The sequence below is a fragment of the Myxocyprinus asiaticus genome, chromosome 44 (assembly GCF_019703515.2).
Source record: "Myxocyprinus asiaticus isolate MX2 ecotype Aquarium Trade chromosome 44, UBuf_Myxa_2, whole genome shotgun sequence".
NCBI lineage: Eukaryota > Metazoa > Chordata > Actinopteri > Cypriniformes > Catostomidae > Myxocyprinus > Myxocyprinus asiaticus.
In genome coordinates, this window is record NC_059387.1 from 10,520,432 (window position 1) to 10,535,153 (window position 14,722).

Here is a 14,722-nt window from a genome sequence, read left to right on the forward strand (position 1 = left end):
AACTGTGTCTATTCCCCTAACAACATGAGCATTTTTGAGAGGAAAGCACTTAAAAAGTCTTTATTTCATAAGTGTTTAGTTTAGTTAATTGTTAGAGCAATAATTGACTTGTCCTTCTCTGTTCTGCCCAAGTCTTTGTTCTTGAGAGGCTTGAGATGCTTGATGGCCCTCACCACTGTTGATGACCTGGAACGTTCTTGGTTATGAAACCATATGTCTTCATGCTGAGAAGAATGGCGTTTGCCCCCTTTATTTGTACCGTTCCTTTTTTTGGGGGAGGCCTTGTTTCGATGGTCGATGCCTTTGGCTTTCAATTAATCAAAGAGAGGCACACTTTCTGTTTTCCTCCTCAGCTTCCCCGGGGCAGCCTATGAAAAAGAGGCCAATTATCTTTGCAAAATGGCTGCTCTTTTGCCATGATGACAAGCCTTCAGTGCTTTGGAAACAGCAATATTCCAAATTAAAAGAGGGGGAAAGGGGAGGGAGCGAGGGAAGATGGAGTACTCAGAATGTGACACCACAACCCGCGATGAGATTAGTGCATTTCATGGCGTTCACTAGTAATCCTGTTTAAAAGCACTTTGCTTGTCTGTTCCTCAATAATCCAAACAGTGCAATCTCATTTTAGCAGAGCAAAATAATTAAGCTGTTATTTTTACCTTTCGTTCTGCACCGGATCATTTTATTTTGCATTGTTGTGTCTGAGGTGAGGTGACAAAAGCTTGAGGTGATACTGTCAGAAGACTATAAGAAATGGGGTGAATATAAATTTCCACAATTTCCACACCATAGAATTTATTAAATGAACATGAATAGGTTTGTTCACCATGAAGTAAGAATATCTGTTGCTGTGGATACATTTCTTATAGAACTTGCCTGTGGGCTTATACTTTTTATATTTATAACTCAGCCGTATTTTCTACACCTAATTTTTTCAAACATCATCTTACCATTGTTTTCTGGCCTTCTTAAAATCCAAGAGCACAGCACTACAATTGAGGTTAGGTCCCCCATTTTGGGAAGCACATGCACTTTCAAGGGTTTTTGACAATTTTGTCTGATGATAAATATGACAAATCTAAAAATAAATACAGTACCGGTCAAAAGTTTTGAAACACTTGACTGAAATGTTTCTCATGATCTTAAAAATCTTTTGATCTGAAGGCGTATGCTTACATGTCTGAAATTAGTTTTGTAGACAAAAATATAATTGTGCCACCATATTAATTTATTTCATTATAAAACTAAAATGTAATAATAATAATAATAATAATAAAAACGTTTTTGAAATTGATGGCTTGGATCAAATAATTAAGAAAAGCAGCCAATAAGTACCCAACATAGATGGAAACTCCTTCAATACTGTTTAACCTTCTGGGGTCTGAGGGTGTTTTGGGCCCTAGAGCAGTTTTGACATGCCTTGACATTTGTGCTTTTTTCAGTTGCTTCAAAACATATTAATGGCTAAAGTCTGATAACACTGTATTCAGCACAAACTGGGCTACAATAATGTGTGAACAACATGTATGTACATGTTTGTATTTTTGAGAAAATGTTTATACGTGGTTTTTGAAAAAAACAAAAAGTTAAGTCACTGAAATAAGGCCATATAACACATACTAAACATTTGTTCACAAGACCTTTGAGAACTGGATCTTGTAGCCTAGAGTTTTTGCTACAAAAATGATGTGAAAACCGTCCTGATCTCTCATTCATACAAAATAATATAGTAATTTAACTTTTGTAAGACACTTTTAGTGTTAGAAAGGCCATATGCGAGGAGGCGTGGATGATCATGAATATTGATGTGATTCACACCTGAGGAGACAAAGACACCTCCCCTGAGAGAGAATGAATGTGAGGAGACTTAATGATTGAATGTATTGTTTGTAGCTTATTCACAAAATCAAGTTTAAGTTAATAGAAGTAATCTGACTATACATTTTCTTTACATAAAGACTTTACTTAAAAATTTTAGACCTACACTACCATTTGAAAGTTTTAGATCTGTAAGATTTTTTAATGTTTTTAAAAGAAGTCCCTTCTGCTCACCAAGGCTGCATTTATTTGATCCAAAATACAGCAAAAACAGTGATATTGTGAAATATTTTTACAATTTAAAATAACTGTTTTCTATTTGAATATATAGTAAAAATGCAATTTATTCCTGTGATCAAAGCTGAATTTTCAGTATCATTACTGCAGTCTTCAGTGTCACATGATCCTTCAAAAATCATTCTAATATGCTGATTTTCTAATATGGGCATATTTACAGCACATTTTACACATTTACACCCGAACAGATATTTGCAAGCACAAGCTTTGTTGATGATAATGAGGCAGCATAAACACTAGTTAAAATATAATCTAAACATTCATATTATTTTTATATCATATTACATATCATATTTATATCATACAGCATACAATTTAAATACCTGCTTTAGCCGAAACAACATTTAAATGTAACTAAAACTTGCCTATTAGGATATTTCAAATTTCAATACTTTGAATCCTGGCTGGCAAGTCTGGAAATAGTCCAACTAGTAAAATATGTACATGTTTATATAAAATAGCATGCCAACTAATGTAAGTAAAGATTTACTCATCCAAAATTGTATCCTCCGCTTGATCAAGTCGCTCTTCAAAATGCTAACATTCCTCGTCGGATTCCTGCTCTTCTTCTGAGGAAAATGTGAACTCTTCATCACTATCCAGGACCTTCCTCACCTGTGTAGCATGCCATCATCCAAACACGCAGAAAAGTGAATGAACTTGATGTTTTTAAGGCATTGTTGGGGGCGTTTACCATTTGCATTAATCGCCTCAGCACATTACTGTATGAATAGCACACTCTGCTGGTGGGTGTGATCTAATTAGGGATAATTAGCTGAGCCAGGAGTATTTTATGTTGTTTTCTGGCAGAAATTGTGAAATTTTGGCATTGATTTTGAAAATATGACTGATCATGTAAAAAAAACTGTCTTTTATTTAAGGATAGTGATCATATGAAGCCATTTATTATCACATAGTTGTTTGGCTCCTTTTTAAATCATAATGATAACAGAAATCACCCAAATGGCCCTGATCAAAAGTTTACATACCCTTGAATGTTTGGCCTTGTTACAGACACACAAGGTAACACACACAGGTTTAAATGACAATTAAAGGTTAATTTCCCCACACCTGTGGCTTTTTAAATTGCAATTAGTGTTTGTTAGCTCTCACGTGGATGCACTGAGCAGGCTAGATACTGAGCCACGGGGAGCAGAAAAGAACTGTCAAAAGACCAGTGTAACAAGGTAATGGAACTTTATAAAGATGGAAAAGGATATAAAAATATATCCAAAGCCTTGAAAATGCCAGTCAGTACTGTTCAATCACTTATTAAGAAGTGGAAAATTCGGGGATCTCTTGATACCAAGACAAGGTCAGGTAGACCAAGAAAGATTTCAGCCACAACTGCCAAAATAATTGTTCGGGATACAAAGAAAAACCCACAGGTAACCTCAGGAGAAATACAGGCTGCTCTGGAAAAAGACAGTGTGGTTGTTTCAAGGAGCACAATACGACGATACTTAACAAAAATGAGCTGCATGGTCGAGTTGCCAGAAAGAAGCCTTTACTGCGCCAATGCCACAAAAAAGCCAGGTTACAATATACTTGACAACACCTTGACACACCTCACAGCTTTTGGCACACTGTAATTTGAAGTGACGAGACCAAAATAGAGCTTTATGGTCACAACCATAAGCACAATATTTGGAGAGGGGTCAACAAGGCCTATAATGTAAAGAATACCATCCCCACTGTGAAGCATGGTGGTGGCTCACTGATGTTTTGGGGGTGTGTGAGCTCTAAAAGCACAGGGAATCTTGTGAAAATTGATGGCAAGATGAATGCAGCATGTTATCAGAAAATACTGGCAGACAATTTGCATTCTTCTGCACGAAAGCTGCGCATGGGATGCTCTTGGACTTTCCAGCATGACAATGACCCTAAACACAAGGACAAATTGACCCTCCAGTGGTTACAGCAGAAAAAGGTGAAGGTTCTGGAGTGGCCATCACAGTCTCCTGACCTTAATATCATCGAGCCACTCTGGGGAGATCTCAAACGTGCTGTTCATGCAAGACGACCAAAGACTTTGCATGACTTGGAGGCATTTTGCCAAGACGAATGGGCAGCTATACCACCTGCAAGAATTTGGGGCCTCATAGACAACTATTACAAAAGACTGCACGCTGTCATTGATGCTAAAGGGGGCAATACACAGTATTAAGAAGTAAGGGTATGCAGACTTTTGAACAGGGGTCATTTTATTTTTTTCTTTGTTGCCATGTTTTGTTTTATGAGTGTGCCATTCTGTTATAACCTACAGTTGAATATGAATCCCATAAGAAATAAAAGAAATGTGTTTTGCCTGCTCACTCATGTTTTCTTTAAAAATGGTACATATATTACCAATTCTCCAAGGGTATGCAAAGTTTTGAGCACAACTGTATTTAAATTGTATGCTGTATGATATAAATATGATATGTAATATGATATAAAATAATATAAATGTTTAGATTATATTTGAAATAGTGTTTATGCTGCCTCATTATCATCAACGAAGCTTGTGCTTGCAAATATCTGTTCGGGTGTAAAATGTGCTGTAAATATGCCCATATTAGAAAATCAGCATATTAGAATGATTTTTGAAGGATCATGTGACACTGAAGACTGCAGAAATGTTACTGAAAATTCAGATTTGATCATAGGAATAAATTGCATTTTACAATATATTCAAATAGAAACAGTTATTTTAAATTGTAAAAATATTTCACAATATCACAGTTTTTGCTGTATTTTGGATCAAATAAATGCAGCCTTGGTGAGCAGAAAAGGCTTCTTTTAAAAACATTAAAAAATCTTACTGATCTAAAACTTTTAAACGTTAGTGTAGGTCTAAAATTTTTAAGTAAAGTCTTTATGTAAAGAAAATGTATAGTCAGATTACTTCTTTTAACTTTAACTTGATTTTGTGAATAAGCTACAAACAATACATTCAATCAATAAGTCTCCTCACATTCATTCTCTCTCAGGGGAGGTGTCTTTGTCTCCTCAGGTGTGAATTACATCAATATTCATGATCATCCACACCTCCTCGCATATGGCCTTTCTAACACTAAAAGTGTCTTCCAAAAGTTAAATGACTATATTGTTTTGTATGAATGAGTGATCAGGATGGTTTTCACATCATTTTGTAGCAAAAACTCTAGGCTACAAGATCTCAAAAGTCTTGTGAACAAATGTTTAGTATGTGTTATATGGCCTTATTTCAGTGACTAAATTTTTGTTTTTTCAAAAACCATGTATAAACGTTATTTTCTCAAAAATACAAACATGTACATACATGTTGCTCACATATTATTGTAGCCCAGTTTGTGCTGAATACAATGTTATCAGACTTTGCCATTAATATGTTTTTAAGTAACTGAAAAAAGCACAAATGTCAAGACATGTCAAAATGTCTCCAGGGCTCAAAACACCCTCAGATCCCAGAGGGTTAAAGGCACAGTTAACTTAGTATATGTAAACTTCTGACCCACTGGAATTGTGATATAGTCAGTTAAAAGTGAAACAGTCTGTCTGTAAACAATTGTTGGTAAAAATTACTTGTGCCATGCACAAAGTAGATGTCCTAAACGACTTGCCAAAACTATTGTTAACTAATATGAAAATCTGTAGAATGGTTAAAAAATTTGTTTTAATGACTTCAACCTAAGTGTATGTAAACTTCTGACTTCAACTGTATTACAGTTCCATTTTCTGTTAAAGCGTGATTTTCTGTAAAGCTGCTTTGAAACTATGCGTGGTGTGAAAAGCGCTATACAAATAAAAATAACGACTTGACTTACTAATGCTAAACACTAATACTTCCTAATGCATCTAAGAAAACATTGAAACTTTGAATGATTAAATTGATATATATTCTCAAAATTCCGAAGACTTACAAACCCTCTGAAATCTGTTCGCAAGTGGTCACTGGAGACACATTTGAGTCGCATGTTTGTCCCAGGTGTAAATGGCAATTGTGGCTGATTATTTGTGATTGGATAGCCCAAGACGAATGTTAATACCTGGCTTAAACAGCCTCTTTCAGTGTATGAATTTTGTTTTTTAGGGTACAGTTCTAGATGCATACCGCAGCCTGCCTCGTGATACTGTCGCCTGGGCGACACAGTTTCAGAGGGAGAACGCCCGCTCGTCTCTCAGTGCCAACCATCCCTTGGTGGACCGATGGCTTGAGCGTCAAGAACAGGTACTGCACTGTTTCCCAAAATCCATCTGTACACACCAGAAGCATAGGAAATTACAATTAGTGTTTCATGCTTAATTCCTGTAAACCTTGTTGGTCTTCATAGACTTACAAATTGGGTTTTTGTCCGAGTAGAACGCGTGTCAAGGAGACATTCTTGAAATTAGCAATTCACAAACAAAGAAGAGAGATGGAGGAAAATTTTTGAGAAAGCGACTCCCACGTTGTCGTATTATGATTTCACTAACTTCATAAACGAGGGCCACGGCCTCCATAATTGTCTTTGAAATTCAGCTCTTTTGTCAAGGCATTGGTGGAATCGTCTAAAGATATGTGGGAGGCATTTCAATTGCTCTCCCTCTTGCCGCAAGATCAGAAATAAAAGAGAGAGAGTGACGAGAGAAAGAGATTGAGATGTTCAAGGTGCACGGCATGCTGGGGGAAATTCACTTATTCATTTTCACAATCAATTTTCTTGAACCACCAGCATCAATTTCTCTCATTTACCCCACTTTATTTAGTTTCTCCATTGAAATGGCTGTGAGGTTTGGCTGGTTGTTTGCAATTCAGGTGGTCGTGGTTTCTCATTCCCCAGCAGCTTGACTTTGCTCACTGAGAAACCCCCCACCCAGGGCCTGTGGCACAGAGAGTCGTGCATCATCATTAAGGAAGTCGTCTTGCATGTAGGGGCCTCTGGGCTGGATGTTGGGCTGCTGGTGGGTTGAAAGCAGCAGTCAGTCAAGGTCTGGGCTCAACCAGACAGACTCATTCATTTAAGCTTCAATCTATTACAGTTTAGCCTGAACCCCCTGGTCTGTTGCCCACCCCCATCTTGCTCAAGCTACACAGTCATAGCACCTCTGCCCTCTTCTCATATTTCTCTTTGCCTGCTTTCTACCCTTTTCCCTTCTACTCACTTCTTTAGCAGGAAGTGGTTAGTTGAAGTGACAGGCTGATTTCAGGGCAGATGGAGCATTCTATTACCATTCGAGCAAATTTATCACATTAACACCTTTATTTAGTTGTCTAAATCAGGGCAAACCATAGACTTATTGTTTATTATAAAGATTATATAGGACTACAGACTAACCCTAACCATACACCTTGAAGAAGTCCTTTTCCATTTTATTTTTTATTTATTTATGAATCATCATACATAATGAGCTTGTAGTGTCACTACAGGAGCTACAGATCTCTAATCTTAGAGTATCTCTAAAGTAGCTTAGCCTTTAGCTGTGTCCCAAATGACACACTATGCATTCACCATATACACTATGTATATAGCACTCAACCATGTAGTGTGTGAATTTTACGTAGTATGTCCCAAATGGAACACTTAGGTTTTTCACAAGGTGTTCTAATAGACGGAAGCATTCACCGTTTAACAGCTGATGGAAGCGATGTTTCAAACGCATGCAATGTGTTGCTGCTAGTTTTAGCGCGTTAGCCAACCTCAATTCAACACTTGTATCTCAAACAACGTACATATTCAAACAGTGTGGGGTGATGTCAAAGCATTCAACTTACTTTTGTAAGGTGCTGTCTTCACTGAAGTTTCGCTAGTTGCTACATTCTCCATTATTTACAAGTGTTTTGTCAGACCACAATGCAGCTACGTAACTCTGCGCCTTACGCAACTTAGGAAACCGGCGAGCGCTGAGTGCATGAATTGGCGAACATGAAACACTCTGTTTTCTGAAGATTAAATAAGTGCATCATCCGGGTACTCATATTACACTTCATTTTGTTGGATTTTCAGTGTTAACATACTACTCGCACAGCTTACACTATAAAATGATGTAGAATTTTTGCAGAAGTGTATGGTTTGGGTCACACATTTTGTTCCTGTTTAGTAGTTACTAGCTTAGCTTGGAAAGTTTTAGCTTGCCCTACACAGTAGATACACAAACAAATATCTGTTGTGTACTCCATTTTTACATTTACATAGTCTCATTGTACTGTAATTGTCCCCAGTGGCTTATCACAAAGTTCTAAGCAATTATGTCTTTATTGCCATCTTAAATGTCCATTTAATCATCCATTTCCCCTTCACTTTTCATTGGTTCTAATTGTTTTGTTGCCTTCCCTCTTCACAAAAAGCTCTGTTCGATATAGCCTCCATGCCATTTGCATAATGTTGTGGCTTTTTTATAGACCTTGAGTAAGCTACTTAATTAAGCTTGACAATTTTCTCTTTATTAACCATGTCAGGTATGGCAGGGTTGCCAACTTTGGCATCCTGGTTGGAGTGAGATTTCGATGACATGGGTTGAATCAGTCACACTTTTTTTTTTTTTTTTGTGTTAGTAGGCTTACAATCTTAAATATGTAACACCAAACATGACCTAATTAAACACAACAATAAAATTAATTATCAATTGTTGTGCACACTTACATCAATTAAACCTGACATTGATCAATTCAAAAGACACAAGTACACTATGGCACAAGCAAGGCTTTTTCTGTGTCAAAAATGTTCTTCAGTGGTAGTTGATCTACATGGTCATCCACATGCTCAAAGTTGGTTGATTACATAATTAGTACAATTACTTATTTTTATAATAAATTATTTATAACTTAATTGCATGTTTATATTGGAAATACTGGAGTTATTTTTATAACCTTATTTTGATGAACCCTTTAGAATTTACTTTATATTATTTATTTATTTTTTTTTTAACTTCAAGGTGCTATGGGAAATCAAACTATTCTATAGAAATCAAACTACTTAATTTAATTAGCACTTTATTTCTATAGGCTAGTTCCCTTTCGTCGCTGCGTAGTCGCATGGGGACATGCCCTGAGTGTCACGTGGTCTGAAGCCCTTATACAATCACGGCAATTTATTGGCTGATGGCACTTAAGCGATGCCCCTAGTGAGTTACTTCACAGGCTCCATAAAGGTGCTCGCTTCATGTCATCGAGTCAGATTTTCTTTTCTTCAGTGCACAATCTCGTCTGGACCGTGTTGTACCAACGACTCACATTGAAGTGAGGATCATTATTATTATCCCTTTGGAGTGGGAACACAGGATGTAATTTAGTAAGTGCTTACCTCCATGCACGCGGTTCATCGTCGGTGAAGATTCCCACAACATGTGTATTGCCTGTGTGGGTTTTCGCCATGCGGAGGCTGCATTGGAGGGGGTTTCGGATTGCCCACAATGTGATTTAATGAATGTCAGCACAATTCGTGAAAAGCTCGCCTCCTTTGGAAATTTGGTCAAGCCGCAGACCGCATTTCTGCAGTGCCATGCAGCCGTTTGACTTGTGGGAGACTGGCATGGACTCCGAGGAGATGAGAGTTGAGCAGCAGGCCGACCTACTGTTCTCTCTGTCACTCTCCCCGGATTCGGCTAGATGTTCTCCCATGGAGTTTACAAGTGGGTATTTGCGTCCTAGCCCTGAGGACCGCACTACAGTTTCCTTTGGCGATGAGGATGAGGACACCATATCTATGGCAGCATTGGATTCTGAGGATCAAGGCTGAAGCCTTGCCTCCTAGCGGTCGGATTTCCAGACTTTCAGCAACTTATGTGGAATCACTGGAGGTTATTACACGTGCAGTGTAAAAATTTTCGGTGATGCAGTCCAGTCGGTGGTGGAAAAATTCCGCACTGTGAACCAGCACACTGCCACGTTCCAGCAGATGCTTCCTCGTAGAGAGAGAGAAAAGCCCGCCGCAATTCTGATTCATTCATGTTTGGTGTCTTCACAATGTCCCACCAGAGAGCCGCATAAGGTGCTGGACACGAGTTTTGCACCCCCTCAGAAGGATTGGGGTCCTCGTTCATTCCCACCATCATGGGTGCATCTGCGTAGGTATTTGGATGTTGGACTGGCCCCATTTAAATGGCCGGCAGGACACCAGAAGCAAACCTGATGGACTTGCAGTGAAACAAAGGGTGAGCCCCCATTCAGTGAAGAAACCAGATCGTACAAACGTATCCATGTCATTCCTGTTTGCCCTTCAGACAGTATCGGGTTGAGTTCGCCATTGTTCATGCTTTGAACACCCGACAGCCAGAATATAATTCAGCGAACATTGCAAACTCACATTCCAAATTCAGCCTCTGTCTCCATGACCAAGGGTCTCGAGACCTGCATAACGGAATTCAGTGTTCATCAAACACAAATATACACAAGACACACAGTGAACATAAGCACCACACGTTGTCCCCCCCATAAAGAATACTGGGGCCATTGTGGCGAACCAGTTTTCCCAAATACACATTTCCCCCAATGTTCGTACATTTTCCCCCATTCAAAATACCAGGGAAAAGGTTTATTCTGTCAGCGTCCCTGCTGCAAAGTCATCTCAGGGCACTCATCTTTAATGCCTGAGTACAATAAAGGCAAAAACATTAACAAATTCCCTTCAACCAGCCTCAGTAGTAGAGGAGCGAAGGGTTCCCTCCGCTGTGCCGCTGGTTCGGGGGCAGTCTCCAGAAGTAAGCCAAGCGCACCATCTAGGGGTTACAGGTCGTGCTGCAGGCAAAAGCCATGCATTAATCCTTCTGTCTGCCCATCTGTCGGCTTGGCAGCAGCTGAAGGGCATTTGAACTGGGTACTTCGAATGATAAATCATGGTTACTTAATTAAATTCAGGCGAACACCTCCGGTGTTCAACAGGGTCGTTCCGACAGACGTTTCTGTTCGAGAAGCCCCGTTTTTGATTCGGGAAATTAATTCTCTCTTAGAAAAAGGGGCAATAGAGGAAATTCCCCCTTCTCAGAGAGAGTGAGGTTTTTACAGCCATTATTTTCTGGTCCCGAAAAAGACGGCAGCTTGCATCACATTCTGGATTTAAGACATTTTAATTTCAAACAAATGAAATGTCAATTCAGAATGCTGAAGCAGAAGTAAATAATGTCACAAGTGCAGCCGGGGGACTGGTTTGTGACAATACATTTTGAAGGACGCGTATTTCCATATTCAGATTGCACCGAAGCACAGGTGCTTTCTCAATACTTGTATCTCAAAAAACATACATATTCAAGCGCGTGGTTTACCTTCGCCTTCGGGTATTCAAGTTCATTCTACGGCTTTGGCTATAGGTGTGTGCTTGGAGGACATTTGTGTGGTGGCAGGATGGTCCTCTCCTCATACATTTGTTAGAATTTATAATCTGGAAGAGGGTTTGACTCCTGCTTCCCAGGTTCTCTCTATTGGAACAGGAATAAACTCATAATTCCCTCCGTTATATTCAGACGCTTTAGCTTGCTCGTGCATCGCTATATGCTTACCACATGGGCGTAGACAGTTGGCAGCTACTGTTCGCATGGCGTGAATGTATATCATTCCCAATATGACTACGCAGCTCGAGTTCCTACGAAAGGGAACGTCTTGGTTATGTGAAGCATAACCCTGCTTCCCTGAGTGGAAACGACAAGCTGCGTAAGCTGGCCATACACTCTTGCAGCTGCACAGGCTCATGCCTTAATGCAGAAAATCTCAATGGCGTGAAGCAAGCGCCTTTATGGAGCCCTTGACGTAGCTACCTAGGGGCATCGCTTAAGCGCCATCAGCCAATAAATTAGTGTGATTGTATAAGGGCTTCAGACCACGTGACACTCAGGGAGTTCATTTTTGAGTGAACTTACCCTTTAATGGTTCTCGCATTGAACATTACCAGTGTTGGGTATTATATGATTACAAATTAAATATTTACTGTAATCTAACTACTTTAAATACAAAGTAGTAGTGTAACATATTATATTTTAAATTACATTTTACATTTAAATGTATTGATATTACAGTTACTGACTTTCAGTTAATACAATGTCTCTGTAAGACTTCATTGAGCGGAAATGACCATGTCAATATTCTTCTCAACTTCTCTTTTTTTTTTTCTTGGAAGAAAGAAAGTCATGGGTTTGGGAAATTACGTGTGGGTAAATTGTGACAAAAATGAGATTTTTTGGTAAACTATTAATTGAAGTATTCTGTGTTGATTCAAATAGCTTGACCATATTAGTGTGCTCTCACCTGCTTGAGGTTACCTCTCAAAAAACTACTTTGTGTAATTCACTGCAGCAGTGTAGTAAACCCTAGAGGCACCAAGAGCACAGTGTGTTGCCCTTGGTCACCTGAAATGGAATTTCAAGGACATCCTCTTAAAACACACAGTAAAAGCTTCTCTGTCTTCCCAATTTCTTCCGCAACACATCTGAAATCAGCACTTGTTTTGTGTCGCCCTGTATGTAATGATGTATATACTCAAGAACCCTCAAAACGTGTTTCTTGTTTGTTCTGTTTCTGTTTTTAATTGCATCCTGCCATGTTATGCTCTAGGCCTTTATATCCCCTGACTCACAGGCGCTCTTGAGGTGCCGGTGTCCCTTTCCATTGGGAATTGTAAGAGTGGCATTTTCTTTTTCATTTTTAAAAAGTTCCTCTCCCTGGTGATGAATTAGAGATGACCCATCTGAGCAGTAGGAAGGCAGCGTGAGGATTCAGCTCTACTTATGAGCAGGTGGATTTGTGAGTTATGCGGTGCAGAGCGGGTTCATGAGGTCACATTCTCCCAGAACACAAGAGAATCCCATCAACACGTGTGTCTTCGCTATTATTCAAGAAAATAAAAGTTCAGGCACAATTTCAGACCATCTCATCCATATTATAGTATAATGTGATTTAGGGAAACTCTAAGAATGAAACATGGCTCGATCACTACAGTGGTCAATTAATTTTGTTGTTATAATTATTATTATTATTATTTAGGATATTACACAAATTAAATGCTTTTGTTGCCCCAACAAGACCTTTTCAAGCAAGTTGAATTGACTTTCTGAGTTAAATTTTTGCAGTATTATTTAAACAAACAAGCTCAGTTATTAGCTTGTTTATAATGAAATGAAAAAAAAAAAAATATATATATATATATATTTATATATATATATTCTAAATGAATAAAAAATAAATAAACAAATGCCAAAGTAACAAAGTATCTTGCTGTTGTGCCCTCAGTCAGTAGGGTGAAAAGCTTGTGTACATTGATGTGACGGTTGGCTGTTATTGATGTTACAACTGTATTAAATCAGAATCAGAATGAGCTTTATTGCCAAGTATGCATACACATACAAGGAATTTGTCTTGGTGACAGAAGCTTCCAGTGCACAAACAATACAACAAGACAGAGATAATAAAAATAAAAAGCGAATAGAAAATATAAGTATATATATAAATACATAATAAGACATATATATATATATATATATATATATATATATATATATATATATATATATATATATATATGTGTATGTACAAATACAAATCTGTTATATTTAGATATTGCAAGGGAATGTAATGGCAGAGGAGGTAGGATATGTTAGATAAATATAAATAGACTAAGCTGTGTATTGCACATAATTATTGCTCAATGGGGCAGTTCATGAGATGGATAGCCTGAGAGAAAAAAAACAAAAAAACCACTGTTCTTGTGCCTGACGGTTCTGGTGCTCAGTGCTCTGTAGCACCAGCAAGAAGGCAATAGTTCAAAAAGGTAGTGGGCTGGGTGAGTGCGGTCCAGAGTGATTTTTCCTGCCCTTTTTCTCATTCTGGAAGTGTAGAGTTCTTGAAGGGAGGACAGGGGGCAACCAATAATCCGCTCAGCAGTCTGAACTGTCCTTTGTAGTCTTCTGATGTCCGATTTCATAGCTGAACCAAACCAGACTGTTACTGAAGTGCAGAGGACAGACTCAATGACTGCTGAGTAGAACTGGATTAGCAGTGCCTGTGGCAAGTTTAACTTCATCAAGTGGCGAAGGAAGTACAACCTCTGCCTTTTTCACAGTGGAGTCAATATGGGTCTCCCACTTCAGGTTCTGTGAGATGGTAGAGCCCAGGAACCTGAATGACTCCACTGCTGCCACAGTGCTGTTCAGAATGGTGAGTTGTCAAATCATGGTAAAAAATAAATAAATAAACAAATAATAACACATATTACATGTTATACACTCACAAGCACTTTATTAGGAAAACTATGGTCCTAATAAAGTGCCCAACATGGTTTTCTACTGTTGAAGCCCATCCCCCTAAATGTTCGACGTGTTCTGTTCGATAGCATTGTGAGATGCTATTCTGCTCACTACAGTTGTACAGAGGGGTTATCTGAGTTACCGTAGCCTTTCTGTTAGCTCGAACCAGTCTGGCCATTCTCCGCTGATCTCTCTCATCAACAAGGCATTTCTGTCCGCAGAACTGCCGCTCACTGGATGTGTTTTGTTTTGGCACCATTCTGAGTAAACTCAGAACAGACTCTAGGGACTCCTGGGAGAGAAAATTCCAGTTACAGAAATAATCAAACCAGCCTGTCTGGCACCAAAAATCATGTCACGGTCAAAATCACTGAGATAAAAAATGTTCCCTATTCTGATAGTTGATGTGAACATTACCTGAAGCTCCTGACCCATA

General features: G+C 38.6%; 1 protein-coding gene across 2 annotated transcripts in view; it reads left to right on the top strand.

Moving 5' to 3' along the window:
- Positions 1 to 14,722, top strand: part of pard3aa (par-3 family cell polarity regulator alpha, a) — a 689,440-nt gene that overhangs the window by 254,951 nt on the left and 419,767 nt on the right. For both annotated transcript variants that reach the window (XM_051687637.1, XM_051687638.1), the window contains exon 5: positions 6,170 to 6,307. In XM_051687637.1, coding sequence (XP_051543597.1) covers positions 6,170 to 6,307 — 138 coding nt within the window. The remainder of the gene's footprint in view (positions 1 to 6,169; positions 6,308 to 14,722) is intronic.